The sequence below is a fragment of the Chiloscyllium plagiosum genome, unplaced genomic scaffold, assembly GCF_037043375.1.
Source record: "Chiloscyllium plagiosum isolate Xiang-an unplaced genomic scaffold, Cpla_swu_hap1 HiC_scaffold_20, whole genome shotgun sequence".
Lineage (NCBI taxonomy): Eukaryota > Metazoa > Chordata > Chondrichthyes > Orectolobiformes > Hemiscylliidae > Chiloscyllium > Chiloscyllium plagiosum.
In genome coordinates this window covers 42510987-42527692 of record NW_028270158.1, presented here as the reverse complement: position 1 = coordinate 42527692, position 16706 = coordinate 42510987, and the positions used below count along the sequence as shown (strand labels likewise).

The following is a 16706-nucleotide window of genomic DNA, read 5'->3' as shown; positions in this document are numbered from 1 at the left end:
GGTCACCAAGCTTCTTGTCGGTCATTATCCACAGTTCCAGGCAATTAGTAATGCAAGGATCGCAAAGCCACACTGAAATTGCCTTGTAATGTTCAAGAAACTCTTGTAAGCTGTTTCTACTCTGTGTACTTGCTTTGTTCATCAATTCCATAAAACTGTTGAGACAGTCAACTCCAATCTCAGGCTCATTTGGTAAGGCAACTTAGGGAAGGGCTTTAATTTGGGGCCCAATATGTGAATTTCTCTTTTACTACCTCTGTATCTATCACTCTGTACTTTTGCTGGATTCTTAATGTTATCCTTTTTTCTAACTGACCCAATATTTCCTAATAAGATCTTAAGTATGAATAAATAAATTGATTAGTGTAGTGCACATAATTGTTTTGTAGAAAACTAGCTTATTTAAAGATTTAGTTTTTGTCTTTTAGATGATAACTACCTGCAGAACTTAACCATGTAAGCATTTTGTGTGCAAACTTCTATTTTTGGTTTTAAATTTCTTTCTACAGCTTTGTTTGTGACAATTGCTTGAAGAAAGCTGGTAAAACCAGGAAAGAGAACAAATTCAGCTCTAAAAGTAAGTATTCATATCCTTTTTAAGCCTTTCAATAGGGAACTGGTGTCACCAACATTTAATTGGCAGCTAAAATGATTTGTTTAGAACTTTCAAATCTTCAAAAGTACTTACTATTCAAAATGAAAATGCTACTGCTCATTAGATTCCATTTTTGCCTTTCATCATCTTTGTATTCTGAAGAGTCGATAAATGAAAACATTAAGAGTCTTTGAGCAAAATCTGTATATGACTTTGTTGGGTAAATGTTAGAGTACGTTTTATTGACAGGCTGAAACAAATTGAAACGAAGATTTAAAACAGGTGGAAAAATGGACCGTTTAAGTTGTAATAAAAACTTAGGAAAGCTCTCCTTACGTTGCACTGATAAGACTACATCTGGAGTACTTTGTTCAATATTGGTCACCTTTCCTAAGGAAGGATATCATTATATTGACCAGTTCAGAGAAAGTTTGCCATACTAATGCCTTAAATGGCTAGGTTGTCTTTTTAGGAAACATTAGACAGACTAAGTTTGTATCACATGGAGTTTAGAAGAGTAATATATGACTTATTTGAAGCATGTATCATCCTGAGGGGACTTGACAGGACAGATTTAGAGTAAATGTTTACTCCTGTGGGAGAATCTAAAAGCGGGGTCATTGTTTAAAAGCAAGGGTTTCCCATTTTAAACCGATGAGATGAGCTTTTTTTATCTCTGAGAGGCATGAGTCTATGAAATTCCATTTCTGAAAAGGCAGTGAAATTAGTCTTTGAATATTTTTCAGGCAGAGGTGGATAAACTTTTGGTAAGCAAGGGAGTGAAGGGCTTTCATATGTAGGTGAGAATGTGGATTTGTGATTACAATCAGATCAACCAGGATCTTATTAAATGAGTGGAGCTGGTTCAAGGGGTTAAAACCTACTCGTGTTCCAGGTTGTATGAAAAGGAAACAATTTCCCTCCTCCTTTCCTAAATGTTAAAATACAGGCAATGCCATTGAAAATTAGCACTGCTGCCTCACAGCGCCAGAGGCCCGGGTTCAATTCCCGCCTCAGGCGACTGACTGTGTGGAGTTTGTACATTCTCCCCGTGTCTGCGTGGGTTTCCTCCGGGTGCTCCGGTTTCCTCCCACAGTCCAAAGATATGCAGGTCAGGTGAATTGGCTATGCTAAATTGCCCGTAGTGTTGGGTAAATGTAGGGGTATGGGTGGGTTGCGCTTCGGCGGGGCCGTGTGGACTTATTGGGCCGAAGGGCCTGTTTCCACACTGTAAGTAATCTAATCTAATCTAAAAATCATGTAGTTTTAGTTTCCTGTTTCAAGTGAGTTAGCTATGGCTCAGTTGATAGCATACTAACCTCTGAATCATCATGTTCCAGGTTCATGTCCTCCTAGAGGGCTTGAAAAATCAGCAATGGCACTCCACTGAATTACTGACTGCACAGACTGGTGTTATGATTTGAAGGAGATGTTAAAACGAGGCTATATTTGTCTGCTTGAGTGGATGTTAAAATTTGGATCCATACATGAATAGGAAAGTTTAGGAGAGATAGGGACCAGGAGCAGGCAGGTGAGAGTAGTTTAGTTTGGATTATGTTCAGCATGGACTGGTTGGACCAAATGGTCTGTTCTGTGCTGTTTGACTCTATGACTGCATTGTCACTCTAGTCCCACTATGCTACTAATCACAACATAAAATAATACTTTTTCCAATTACCAGTATGACCAATTTTATTGATTAGTGGATTTTCTTGAAGACAAAAGGATTGGATATTTTGAAGTCTGTTGCTTTGATGTTCTGACACTTCTGTTTATTCATTCACGGGATGAGAGCATCACTGGCAAGGGAAGCATTTATTGACCATCCCTAATTGCACGGAGAGTAGTTAAAAGTCCACCACAATGCTGTGGGTCTGGAGTAAGCACATTAGTGATCCATATGGGTTTTCCTAACAATGAGCGATGGGTTTTGGTATCATTAGAACCTTGTTTCCAGATTTTTTTTATTATTGAATTCAAATTTCACCATCTGCCATGGAAAGATTTGAATCCAAGTTTCCAGAGCATTATCTGGGCCTCTGGATTAGCAGTCCAGCGATAATACCACTAGGCCATTGCCTCCCCTGAATGTAGGTATGTCACTGATTATGCATGCTGAGAGCTTGCTCAGGAAATACATTCCGCAGAGATTTTTTAAATCACTATTTCAGAAGAACAAATAGATTTTACCCTGAATCTTTTTTCAGAAATGGAAGAGATCATCTAAGCAGTTTCTTCACTGCATGTTTCCCTCAATTCAGTTAGTTCTTAGCAAGCTCCCACTTACGCAACTGGTTCTTAAGCTATCTGGATCTTAGCAGGCTTCCTCCAACCCAGCTTGTTCTTAGCAGAATTGTTTCTAATTGACTCAGAAAAACAAGAACTTGTCCAAGTAGTCACTGTTCAAAATGACCTCAGCAAACTGGTTTGGTAGTACTGATGCTGATGAAGGGCTTTTGCCTGAAACGTCGATTTTCCTGCTCGTCGGTTGCTGCCTGACCTGCTGTGCTTCCAGCACCACTCTAATCTAGACTGTATAGCAAGTGAAGAAGTTATTACTCACATGGTTTTTTTTAGATTGAGTGACCTCTTTTAAGCGAGCCATTTTAAGTATATCTATAAAACTTGAAATAAGTTCCCATTTCCACAGTTCTTCAAATCATAAGTCTTTCAAACAATATTCAATATAAAACATCTTCATAAGACCTCCACCCTTGGAAAAATGAAATTCTGTTTTTCAGTGTATTTCACGGGAAAATGTATACTTTAAAATTAAGCCATTCACACACACTTTATATGTAACCTGTGTGATTATCTCTGATGCTTACATACCTCTAATGAGATTGCATTCTTGACAAAGCATTGGCCACTCCATTGTTTTTCCTTGTATTAAGAATAGTCTTTGAAAGATAAGACTGGAAAAGCATCTCTGTCAAAATAGTCTGACATTTTCGTTTTTACATTTTTCCACAATGGCTTTGAGGTTATAATCAATATGTCCCAATGTCTTTCTGTAACTATGGCAGGTATATCCTTCAAAATGTTTAAGAACCAGTAGCAGGATTTCTTTTCGTGTCTGTTTAGTTTTCCAGAAAAGTACCCTCCTGACTTCTCTATGCTTAGCCCATTTTCTTATAATAGAATGCACTCACTCCCAATCACTAGCATCAATTGGTACTTAAAGATTGATTGAAATTTTGTGTAGCCAGCATGGATTAATACGGTTTTCAACTTTTTAAAAGATGCCTGGTACTCCCTTGACTTTCTTTTCGGGAAAATTTGTCAGTGGGCAGTTTTAATGCTGAAATTTGCAATAAAACCCTCACACACCCAAAAACCAGGGTGGCACGGTGGCTTAATGGTGAGCACTGCTGCCTCACAGCGCCAGGGACGCAGGTTCAATTCCAGCCTCAGGCTAATGTCTATGTGGAGTTTGCATGTTCTCCCTGTGTCTGCATGGGTTTCCTCTGGATGCTCTGATTTCCTCCCACAGGCCAAAGATGTGCTGGTTAGGTGAATTGACCATGCTAGATTGCCATTGTGCACAGGGATGTGTAGGTTAGGTGCATCATTCAGGGGGAATGGGTCAGGGTGGGTTACTGTTCGGAGGGTTGGTGTGGACTTGTTGGGCTGAAGGGCCTATTTCCATATTGTCGGGATTCTAATTCTAAAAATTCTAAAATCCTCCGTTTAGCTAAAGAATCAGGGAACTCCATTAATGTTTGTACTTAGTATTCTTTGCAGCAGTTGTCCTTGCTCAACGATACATCCTGTGTAAGTTTCTCATACTTCTGTAAGTTCACTATGACAAGGTTTATCACCAAATCAGCCAATTGTAATTTTCTAAACAAAACTTCTAATTGTTCCAAGGTGCCTTCCTACATGACACTGAATATGTCATTGAGATGAACTATTCCATGAGGAATACTGTCTACCACTTGCTCGATCAGTCTGTGGAAAGTTGCTGAAGAACGTTTTTTTAAGACCCAATGGTATACTAAGCATTGAATAAGATCATCTGCATTTGCAAAGGCAGATATCTCCTCACCTCTGAATGTTAAAGGGCCTTACCCCTATCTCATTGATAAAACTAATTTGGAGAAATCTAGCACTACCACTCCTATTAAGGAATTGAGTCGGAGCCTGCCTTTCTGTAGTTGATGCAGAATTAGATTGAACCATCAAGCTTCAGTACTAATATTACTGGAAACTCCAACTGCTTCGAGGGGTTTAATTCGATGATTTTCAAATGTATGTTGGATTTCTGCTTTCACCTGACCATAATTCTTTCAGCCTAAATGATAAGGATATATCCTCCTATATTACAACATATGTGGCTAAACCTTCACACCCTAGTTTGTCCCTAGAGACTCCATTAAACTTAAAGAGTAACTTTGTTAGGTCTTTTTATTCTTTTGCTTCTAAATATGAAAGCATGATGTACATCTTTCCTAACAATTTAGTGTTAGCTGTTTGGATAGTAGGTGGTTAAATCTGGAAAATGTCCAGTTCTCCTCCTATTACTTTCATCCTCCACTGTGCTTACTACCTGACACACCTGTACTTACATATCCAACACCTTGATGGTGATGATGCTTCAACATATTAATGCAACACAGATTCTGACATGAAGCTGATTCTTTTTATGGGAATCAATTTACTAATTCTTTTAACTACCCTATATGAACCACTGGACCATCCTTCCAGTCATTCACTTTGTAAAGGACTAAAACATGGTCCCCAGTTGAAATGTTTGGGATTTGGGATGCTTTTTAGGCCTGTTGTTTCAAAGGGGCTAAAACTAGTAGATTAATGAATTCTGTTTGAATGACAAAAGAAATTCAAGTTACAATAGTTGGTTTGCCCGCCAAGCTGATCGGTTTGTATGCAGACGTTTTGTCACTGTGCTGGATAACATCATCACTGCAGCTTCCGTTGAAGCATTGTCATAATTCATTTTCGTGCCAATGATGATCAGGGCATACGGTTGATTGTTTGGTACCTTTCTAAAGCTCCTTGTGTCTGGGCTATATGCTGAAGGCTTTAGCACTGTTATACTCAGACTACTCATAACATACTGAAAAATTTTAGGTACTAAATTGGAACCATGATTTGACTGAAGAGCTGAGCTAACTTTTCTAACCTTGCCTTAGAGGTAATTCTTCTTAAGGGTATGATCTCTGGGAATTGAATAGCCAAATCCTTTGATAATACAGATAAATTAGTGTCCCATTTTTGTTTTATCAGAGTCCCACACAATCCACCACCACCCCACTACACAGTTCCTCAAAAACCGTTATGCAATTTAAGCATGTAACTTTGACCGCATGTAGCTTTCCTATATCCTGACATACATCGTATGTTTTACCACATCCTTGTAAAGACCTGGCCAGTGCAAATGTCAACTTGTATATATTCATATCCCTCATATTTCTTGATGATACTTAGGTGGTGTCACTATCTGATGAACCACCATCTATTCCTTGTCTGCAGGTCTATGAGCAGGTCTCCACTTCACTTCATTAGAATCCCCTTTTTCACATACAAATATTCCAGAACTCCTTCAGCTTCAACTTCAATTTGATAATTGGAAGATAGTTGTGGTTGTTGTAGGTCAATCATCTCAGCCCAAGGACTTTGCAGGAGTTCTTCCAGGTAGTTACGTCCTAGGCCTACACTTTTTCAATTGCTTTGTCAATAACCTTCCCTCTATCATAAGTTCAGAGTTAGGACTGTTGCTGCTGATTGTTTTGTGCTATTCACAGCTTAGATTTGAAGCAGTCTGTGTCCATGTACAGCAAGACCGAGACAGCATGCAGGCTTGGACTGATAGCAGACATTTAATGTTCGCACAGTGTAAGTACCAAGCAATGACGGTCTCCACCAAAAGAAAATCTAACCATTATCCATTGATGTTCAATAGCTATTGTATTGCTGAATCCTTCATTATCAACACACATTCAGTTACCATTGACTAGAAACTGAACTGGACAGCCATATAAAGAAAAATGAAAAGAACAGCGAATGCTGTAAATCAGAAACCAAAATAGAAGTTGCTGGAAAAACTCAGCAGGTCTGGCAGCATCTGTGGAGAGAAATCTCACATTTCTGGTTGAGTGACATTCAGCCTGAAAGGTTAACTCTGATTTCTGTCCGCAGATGTTGCCAGACCTGCTGAGCTTTGCCAGCAATTGCAATTTTTGTTTCAGCCAAATGAATAATTTCCCTATGGGAGCAAGTCAAAGGTTTGGGATTCTGCAGTGAGCAACATCTGTCTCCCCAGTGTCTACAAAGTACAAGTATGGCATGTAATGAAATATTATTGACTTGCCTAGATCTGTGCTCCAACAACAGTCTCAAGACTTGACACCCTCCAGGACAAAGCAGTCTGCTTGATTCAGACCCAGCCACCTGGTTTAAGATGTACGTGATGTGCTGCAGTCACTCATCCAGGCTCCTCTAAAAGCTTCTTTCAAATTCATGACTTCTACCACCTAGAAGGACAAGGGCAACAGCTACATGGGCACCTTCACCTGAACTTTCGCCTTCAAGCTCCAGTATCTTGACTTGGAGCTTTATCACAGTCCCTTCACTGTTGCAGAGTCAAAATCTTAAAACACTTCCTTACATGACTGTGTGTGTTCCCACTTCTCAATGTCTGCAGCAGTTCAAGAAGGCTGCTCAGCACCACCTGGCAATAAATTTCCATTTCTATTTCAAACTGCTTCAACTGCAGTTGAATTCTTGCTGATTTCATTGACTCACCATCTATTGCCATCAATTACTTGCGTAAGGTATGATTTGCCTGGATAGTATGCAAAATAATACTTTTCACTGTATCTCAGTATGTCGTCCCGTTCCCCCCTCAGTCGAAGCAAAACGCTCAGACACAATGCCGTTTTACCTCCTTCAGCTTTATTCCAGGCTCTGGAGATAGAGAGAACGTCCTCCTTTGTGCACAGAGACCTGAGTTCTCAGTCTTCTCTCTCGAACAGCAGTTTCTTACTGAATTATATAATCATTTTACAGGGAGGAACATCCAGACAAGGCAACATACATATTGATTGGTTTACCGTTGCCATCAGCAAGTGTCAATAGTAAAGATTAAGCCATCTGCTGTTACACAGTGGACGTTCTTAACCTTAACTGGCTTCACATAACAAATACTTTTTACCTTGTTAAAGTGACCTTGTATAGTGAATGCTTCCAATATTGTTAAATAGCTCTACATAATGAATGCTTTTCCACCTTGTTAACCCATTACCTTTGCCTCCAGCACTCCATTGTTAACAACAGGTTCTTATCTGATCTGAATCATGCTCAGTTGAGTTTCACAAAACTCAAAACTTAACTCTTTCTCTACCTGCTTATACCCTATACACATTTTATCATTTCATGATGACCAGTGGCATCAATTTTATAAGACTCTGGCAGCCAGTCTTTAAGCAAGTTATTGACACACAGCATACAATGATTACAACAAAAAAAATTACTAGCCCATTACAATAAATAGAACTTGAAGAATCTTCCCATGTGGAAAATAAATTCACCAGTAAAGTTCGTAAATCCACAGTCCTTAATGACTAGTCCATCCCCTCCAAGTCGAGTGAAAACGAGCCAGTTCTCCAAAGTCTCCTTTAGTAAAGTCCAACCTGAAAACAAAATTCAGTCTGTTCTTCTGCACACCACTTTATGGAGAAATCTGAATTCTTGGGTAAGGGCAGTTAAGTACTTAACAAAACTGACAAAACTTCCGACCTTTCGGAGATGTTTCAGATGGAGGATACCAGCACATCTGAGCGTGGGGTGCAGCAGCAGGCTAGGCAAACACAGCATTCTTTGTTGCTTCTGCTCCTGCTGTGCTGTTAAATGTAACAAAGCCAAATGACTGTTGTGATGTGAGCATAATCAGTGAACCTTCATATCCCTTAAAGACAAGATAAGGCTCATGTGGTTTAATGTCTGTAGGAAGGCCACTGACAAAAAATGTACAGACCTCCTCTTCACTGTTGTTAACTTCACTTTTCATGCTCATGACTGGGGAGCTGATTGAGTCTGTTGGAACAGGTTGTGGAGGGGCAGGCAATGGTCTGAAGGTATGCTTTACCTGTGAATGGAGAAATTCTAGAGACGATGTTAGCTGCTGAAAGTATCTTTACATTTCCACTCATTCCTTTTTTGCCAAGGTGGTTATCAATATGAAGGCAGTCACACATTTAACTACACTAAATTGTGTCTGCCAGTATGACATTATCAAGTTTTATACAATCCATAAACTTCTAAATTGTACTGCTTAAACAATTCAGTCAATTATAAACAACAATCAATGGTCCTAAAATCAAACCCTTGGGTACCTCATTCGCGTTACTCAAAAATTATTTTCCTTTAATCAATTAATACTTGGCTAATGTGTAAGCTGTCAGGAAAAATATTTCAAAAGTCTGGAACAGCAAGAAAACAACAAAATATTTCCTGTGCTTTAGCAATTTAGATTAGATCCCCTACAGTGTGGAAACAGGCCCTTCGGCCCAACAAGTCCACACCGACCCTCCAAAGAGTAACCCACCCAGACCCATTCCCCTACATTCACCCTTTGACTAATGCATCTAACATTACGGGCAATTTAGTATGGCCAGTTCACCTAACCTGCGCATCTTTAGACTGTGGGAGGAAACCGGAGCACCCGGAGGAAACGCAAGCAGACATGGGGAGAATGTGCAAACTCCACACAGACAGTTGCCCGAGGTGGGAATTGAACCTGGGTCCCTGGCGCTGTGAGGCTGCAGTGCTAACCACTGAGCCGAAGAGGCAGTTTCAGTTCAGATTTAAATCTCAAAATATTCGTGGGAAACAAATGCAGAATATATTAAAATATGTTCTCCAAATGAAACTTCCCAAATAAAACAGTTAGAATTACAGAGGCAGCTTTACTAGAGATCAATCTTCTTTGAATTTGCAATACAAAGGGGGCCAGTGAAGTCTTAACAATAATTAACAGAACTGAAACAGCTCAGCCTCAAGTTCTAATATTCTCTAAAATCTTAACAAAACATCAAAATTAAAATGCACTCTTCTTTTTGTGAACACCCTGCGTCAAAAAACACAGCACAAAGATATAATACAGTACTCTCATCTGGCTAAAGCATGACCATTGACCCAACAGTTTTTTTGGAACAGGCATTGTAGAATCTGAAACAACTCAGGGGCTCGAGGCACTCAAAACAATTTGTTTTAAGGTTACAAGCTTGCTAATTTTGAAAAGGACGTAATGTTATACAATTTCAATGTAAAAACAAAATCTGCCCTATTACATAGCCAACAAACCTCATTGAATTGAGATCCTGATTCACACAAGGCAAAACAGTTAATTAAAAGGATCTTCTGAATTAGTATTTTAACAAACCAAAGTATTTAAAATTCAAACACTCACAGCATGGCAAACTTACATTCAAACTTCCTTTTCTGACCTAAGTATTTGTACAACCTTAATTTCAGCGTTTCTCGTTTTTTTTTGGCATCGTCTCACTGAAGTAACACTTACAAAATGAGAAAGCCCTCTCAGCAGACCACATGGCGCCACAGTCCAAGCTATTGTCTTCCCCCTGAACAAAGACTTGAGTCTCAAACTTCACCACTCTTTAACCCCTTTCTGACTTTATTCATCACGGGGACTCGAATCCCAATTAAACACAAAACTGGAACCCCAAGCTCGAACTTTGCACAAACACAGTATGAATGACAATAATAAATCAAATCAAATCTGATTTGTGTTGAGATTCTTCAAATGATGGGCTTTTACCTCAATTACATCAGCTTTTTATAACTCTAACTCAGAGAGTTTGGTATATATGTTTGAAAGTGAAGTTGAGGGCTACAAAAATAGGGCTGGAGAGTGGGACTAGCTGGGTAGCACTTCTAGGAGCTGGCACAGACATGATGGGTCAAATGGCCGCCTCCTCCTGTACTGTAAAATTCTGTGATTCCAGCACCAATATTCTAGGCAGTTCAATTAGCTTCACCTTAGTTATACATTGCAAATCATTCATGAATAAATCTTTCACTGACAGAAAAGCCTTGGCAACTGTCAAAACCAGTTTGCAAAAATTAAAGTATGAGGAACCTGATGAATTCATCTTTTTCCAGTTATAAATGCCCCACTTTTTCAATTAAACAATGTTGTAATTGAATATCCCATATAAGCCCCTTTTTAATGTTACCCACAGAAGCTGAAGAAGTACAATATTGCCCTCGTCCCACTACTCCATGGTTTGGAATATAAATAAAAGTAGTTCTTCCAACTGCCAAGATGCCCAGTTAAACAAAAAGTTCTATCAACCAGTTTCTTAATAACAAAATAATGAGTTTATTGATAAAATGCAATTTATTCAGTAAAGGTGCAATGATTGGTTAACTACATAGTCAGTAATAGGAATGCTTATCCTTTTAGTATCGTCGAAAACAAAGGCATGTTCTAGAAGAAAAGAGATAAAATGATTTATCCTCCGAGATTATTGTTCTAAAACAAAAGTCACTTTGGCCAATGGATTATTCTTGAAGACAAAGGGATCAAGCATATGATGTTTCAGTGTCTGTTGCTCGAATATTATGGCATGTGGGGATCAAGTCACTAATTATGCACAGTCTCTGAAGTCCTGCAGAAACAGTTTCCTCAAGAAATATTCTGTAAGTCATTCTTTGAAAAGAACAAATGAGAATCACCTTCATCAATATAGATGACTTTTTTTTTCAGAAATGACATCAATCACTCAGGCAGCTTCTTCATAGCTAGTTTTCCTCAAGGTCAGCTAGTTCTTGGTACCATTCCTCTCCACTTCCACTCCAGTCTGATATGAATGGGAACATTATATCATATCAAAGAAATTTCTGCATTATATGCCTGATCTCCTGTTCCTTGCAACCAACTGTTTTGGAATATAAAACACAAAGTGGCTTAGAGACAAGTTACTATAAGGCTAGGGGTTATAGCTGGAGTGCACTAATACTCTAGTCCCACTGCACCACAGATCACACCATAAAATAAGAATACCTTTTCCAGTTACCAAGATAACTAATTAAATACCTAATCTACATTGGGCTTTAAGCAAAATGATCTTTGAACGAGGCTTCTTAATAAACACAATTGAGTTTATTATCAAAGCAAAAATATTCAATAAAGATGTAATAAATGATCACCATTCATTCCGTAAGTAATGTAGAAGTACAAGTGTTTATCCCTCTAAATAACTTCAAAAACACAAACTCGAACATAACGCGTGTATCCACTCTGCACAAAACGCTAGAGAGAAAAGGATTTCTCTGTAGAGATTTACTTTCTGGAAGAAAGTAACTTTGATCTATGAGTTATTCCTGAAGGCAAAAATGATAAAACACAGGACGTTCTATTGCTTTTCGGACCTTCCTCCAATTGAACCAGATGAAACAAGAACCTCTCCAAGCCAATCACTGTTCAGACCAGTCTTGGCTGGGTTTAAGCAGTTATCATCACACCTGAGATTTCGAGGAAGTCTTACTTAAAGAAAAATTTCCATTCTCCACAGTAAACGTTCCAGATAAGTCAAGAAAACTTGAAATAAATTCCTTTTCAAAGTTTAAGTCAAGCTTAAACTTAACCTCAGCCAAATTACATTTAGAGCATATTCTTAGCAATATGCATTTAGAATAATATATAAAGGATATTGCCGTAGGTAATCAAATGTTAAATGGTTGAATTAAAAATGGGTTCTGATTAACAATTAATGACTGCCGCTCAGTGAAATCCTTTGAGCTGAAGAATATGCATTTAAATTCTCAGTTTTTACTGTGGAGAAAGAAATGGACACTAGAGATCTCGGAAATAAATATTGATGTTTTGTAAACTATTCACACTACAGAAGGGGAAGGCTGGAGGCCTTAAATATAAAGGTGGATAAATCTCCACCTGATCTAGTGTATCTTAAGACATGAGAGGTTAGGGAGGAAATTGCGGGGGGCCCCTGCAGCAATATTTGTATACCTGCAAGTCATGTGCCGGATGACTGGAGTGGCTTATGTTGTACCTTGAGAAGGGATGTAAGGAGAAGCCTGGGAACTATAGACCTGTGAGTCTGACTTGGGTGGTGGGTAAGTTGATGGAAGTGTTTCTGAAAGGAAGGTTTTATATGCATTTGGAGAGGCAAGGAATGATTAGGGATATTCAGCATGGTTTTGGGCAAGGGAAATTGTGTTTCTCAAACTTGATTGATTATTTTAAGGAAGTAACCATGAAGGTTGATGAGAACAGTGTTTACTTAGACTTTAGTAAAGCCTTTGACAAGATTCCACATGGTAGACTGATTAGTAAAGTTAGATCACATGGGATCCAGGATGAACTTGCCAATTAGATACAAAATTGGTTTAGTAGCAGGAGACAGTGTGATGGTGGAGGGTTGATTTTCAGACTGGAGGCCCATGACCAGCAGTGCTCCACATGGATCGGTGCTCAATCCACTTTTTGTTTGTCATATATACAAATGATTCAGATGAGAATAAAGAAGGCATGGTTCTGTTCGCCGAGCTGGAAGTTTTTGTTGCAAACATTTCGTCCCCTGGCTTGGCGACATCATCAGTGCTTGGGAGCCTCCTGCGAAGCGCTTCTTTGATGTTTCCTCCGGTGTTTATAGTGGTCTGTCCCTGCCGCTTCCGGTTGTCAGTTTCAGCTGTCCGCTGTAGTGGTTGGTATATTGGGTCCAGGTCGAATGTGTTTGTTGATGGAGGTTGTGGATGAATGCCATGCCTCTAGGAATTCCCTGGCTGTTCTCTGTTTGGCTTGCCCTATGATAGTAGTGTTGTCCCAGTCGAATTCATGTTGCTTGTTGTCTGCGTGTGTGGCTACTAAGGATAGCTGGTCGTGTCGTTTCGTGGCTAGTTGATGTTCATGTATGCGGATTGTTAGCTGTCTTCCTGTTTGTCCTATATAGTGTTTAGTGCAGTCCTTGCATGGTATTTTGTACACTACATTCATCTTGCTCATGTTGGGTATCGGGTCCTTCGTTCTGGTGAGTTGTTGTCTGAGCGTGGCTGTTGGTTTGTGTGCCGTTATGAGTCCTAGGGGTCGCAGTAGTCTGGCAGTCAGTTCCGAGATGCTCCTGATGTATGGTAGTGTGGCTAGTCCTTTTGGTTGTGGTATGTCCTCGTTCCGTGGTCTTTCTCTTAGGCATCTGCTGATGAAGTTGCGCGGGTATCCGTTTTTGGCGAATACCTTGTATAGGTGTTCCTCTTCTTCTTTTTGCAGTCCTGGTGTACTGCAGGAAAGCCACACACACAGACCAAGTCCTAAACTATGAAAGTAACCACCCCAACACACACAAACGAAGCTGCATCAGGACACTATTCAAAAGGGCCACAACACACTGCAGTACACCAGGATGGAGTTTAATTTGGATAAACACAAGGAATTACATTTTGGTAAAACAAAGGCAGAGCTTATACAATTAAAAGTAGGGCCTTCGGTGGTGTTGCAGAGAGACCGAGCGGTTCAGATACATAATTCTTTGACGTTCATATCCCACACATAGATAGGGTGGTTAAAAAGGCATTTATTTAGCATGCTTACCTTCATTGCTCAGACCTTTGAGTATCGGAGTTGAGAGGTTATGTTGGGGTTATACAGGACGTTAGTGAGATCTCTTCTGGAGTACTGTGTCCAGTTTTGGTTGTCATCTTAAAAGAAGGATATTAAGCTAGAAAGATTTACCAGAATGTTGCAGGGAATGGAAGGTTTGAGTTACAATGGGAGGCTAGATAGGCTGGGACTTTCTTCACTGGAGTGTATGAGCTTGAGAGGTAACCTTATAGTGCTTTATAAAATCCTGAAGGGTATTGATAAGGTGAATGGCAGGTGACTTTTCCCTAGGATGGAGAGCTTCAAGACTCGGGGACATGTTGTTAAGGTGAGTCGAGAGTGTGGTACTAGAGAAGCACAGCAGGTCAGGCAGCATCCGAGGAGCAGGAGAATCGACGTTTCAGGCATAAGCCCTCCTTGGTGAAGGGCTTATGCCCAAAACGTCAATTCTCCTGTTCTTCGGAAACTGTTTGACCTGCTTAACTTTTTCAGCACCACACTCTCAACTCTGATCTCCAGCATCAGCAGTCCTCACTTTCTCCATATTATTAAGGTGAGAGGAGAAAACTTTTTAAAAAGTCCAGGGTATTTTTTTGAAAAACACAGAGGAAGTAGTGGATGGAGGTACAGTTACAACTTTAAAAGGCATTTAGATAAGTACCATGAATAAGGAAAGTTTTGAGGGATATGGGCCAAGCACAGGCAGGTGGGACTAGTTTAGCTTGTGATTATGTTGTCATGGACTCATTGGACCAAAGGGTCTGTTTTCATGCTATATTACACCATTACTTTACATAGTTAATGCAGTAATTGTTATCCTGTGTAAAATAGCCTGGCAGAACTTTACCTGCAGTCTTCATCTTTCAGAATATTGATTAAACTCTTTTCTACCCAATCTCAGTGCAGGCTTTCATTATTGATTTGAAAACTCATATCTATCTGGCTGGTTGCTCGTTATGGGAAGTAAAACTAGAATCTTGAAGTGAGTCAGACCAGGCTGAACTAGCAGGAGCTGTTGGGGATATGGTCCTGTTGCATTCTCTTTGATAGGATTGCTTGGCTGCATAGGAATCATGAGGGAAGCCTTTACCCTTCTATAAAGTGGCTATCTCCCAATTTGTCCTCAACAGGAACAAAAGATTCTGTTGCATAAATATGTGCTGATTAGATTTTAGATCATGTACAATATGGCTGTCGCACTTCAATTATGATATTGCTTACTACCAACTAATTATTGTCCTAACTTGAGAAATTGGCAGATTGTAAACTGGATTTCATTCTGCTTCTCATATTTGCTTATGTTGTTTCTGTTCATAGGATTACAAACAACCAGGTTAGGGAATCATTTAGAAGACAGAGTGAACAAATTTCTGCGACGCCAGAATCATCCTGAAGCAGGCGAAGTATATGTTCGTGTGGTATCCAGCTCTGATAAAACTGTGGAAGTTAAACCAGGAATGAAAAGCAGGCAAGTAAAGGGAACATATGAAAGTTATTAAATTTATTCTCCATATATAACGTAATGAAAAATATGGTTACCTATGAGTTTTATAATTAATTTCTGCCAGACAAAACTCGTGAAAGTTAAACTGGTGTTTGCAGATGATGATTTGGAGAGGCACCTTGTAGATCAGGAGGTGGTGATGATAACAGGTGAATAACAGATAGGACAAGAAGGGATAATGTAAGAAGTAATCCATTAATTTCAATTCAGGGCAGAAGTGAGTCAAATGGGATTTTGAGTGGAATGGTTACTGCCCTGGGATTGTGGTAAATGTTAGAACTTAGGTCACCAGGTGATGTGGAAATTAGAATAGTGCACCAAATATTTATATGTTTAAAGTTTTTATTTATTAGACATAAATATTGTCTACTTCCAACACAAGTTTCAGCCTGGTCCCATATGAATGAGCAAGGTGAATCCTCAGTTAATATCCAATACATGAATACAGTTGAATACTTAATTAATACACAATGATGTGTTTGAGGAGCTTTGAAAGGAAAGTAAAGTCAAATGTGGTATCATTGCTGGAGGACTGATGGGTTAAAATGAATTTCTTGAGAGAAGATGGTGTCAGTTTTGAAGAGAAGGATTTAAGAAAGGCAATGAGTCTGATGTTAGTGTAAAAATAGGCCGGATAAAGGAATAGACGGTCATGAGTTGAGTGGAAAGGATTAGAGAAAGCACACAATCAGTGACATGGAATTTCGGGCAAACTGGGTAAATTGGAAGTAGCAGGGGTAAAGAAGGGGAAGAATTGGAAAACACAGTTGTGCAGATGGTCTAAGTCAGAGTTTTTTTTTTAAATAAGGCACAGTTGTGATGTTGCTACATTGCCTGCTGGATGTTGATTTTGGATTCATAAGATTAACTAGACCCATTGATGTATGAAGCCTACATTTAACTTACAGGTTTACTTTTGTAAATGTGTAAATGACTAATGTGGAGGAGAAAATAAACTCAAAGCATATTTCACTTTCTGACCTTTTGCATCAATATAAGTTGGATTT

At 39.3% G+C, this 16706-nt stretch overlaps 1 protein-coding gene across 7 annotated transcripts in view; it reads left to right on the top strand.

Moving 5' to 3' along the window:
* Positions 1-16706, top strand: part of crebbpb (CREB binding lysine acetyltransferase b) — a 210217-nt gene that overhangs the window by 156021 nt on the left and 37490 nt on the right. For all 7 annotated transcript variants that reach the window (XM_087997874.1, XM_087997875.1, XM_087997872.1 and 4 more), the window contains exons 23-24: positions 510-577; positions 15513-15663. In XM_087997874.1, coding sequence (XP_087854000.1) covers positions 510-577; positions 15513-15663 — 219 coding nt within the window. The remainder of the gene's footprint in view (positions 1-509; positions 578-15512; positions 15664-16706) is intronic.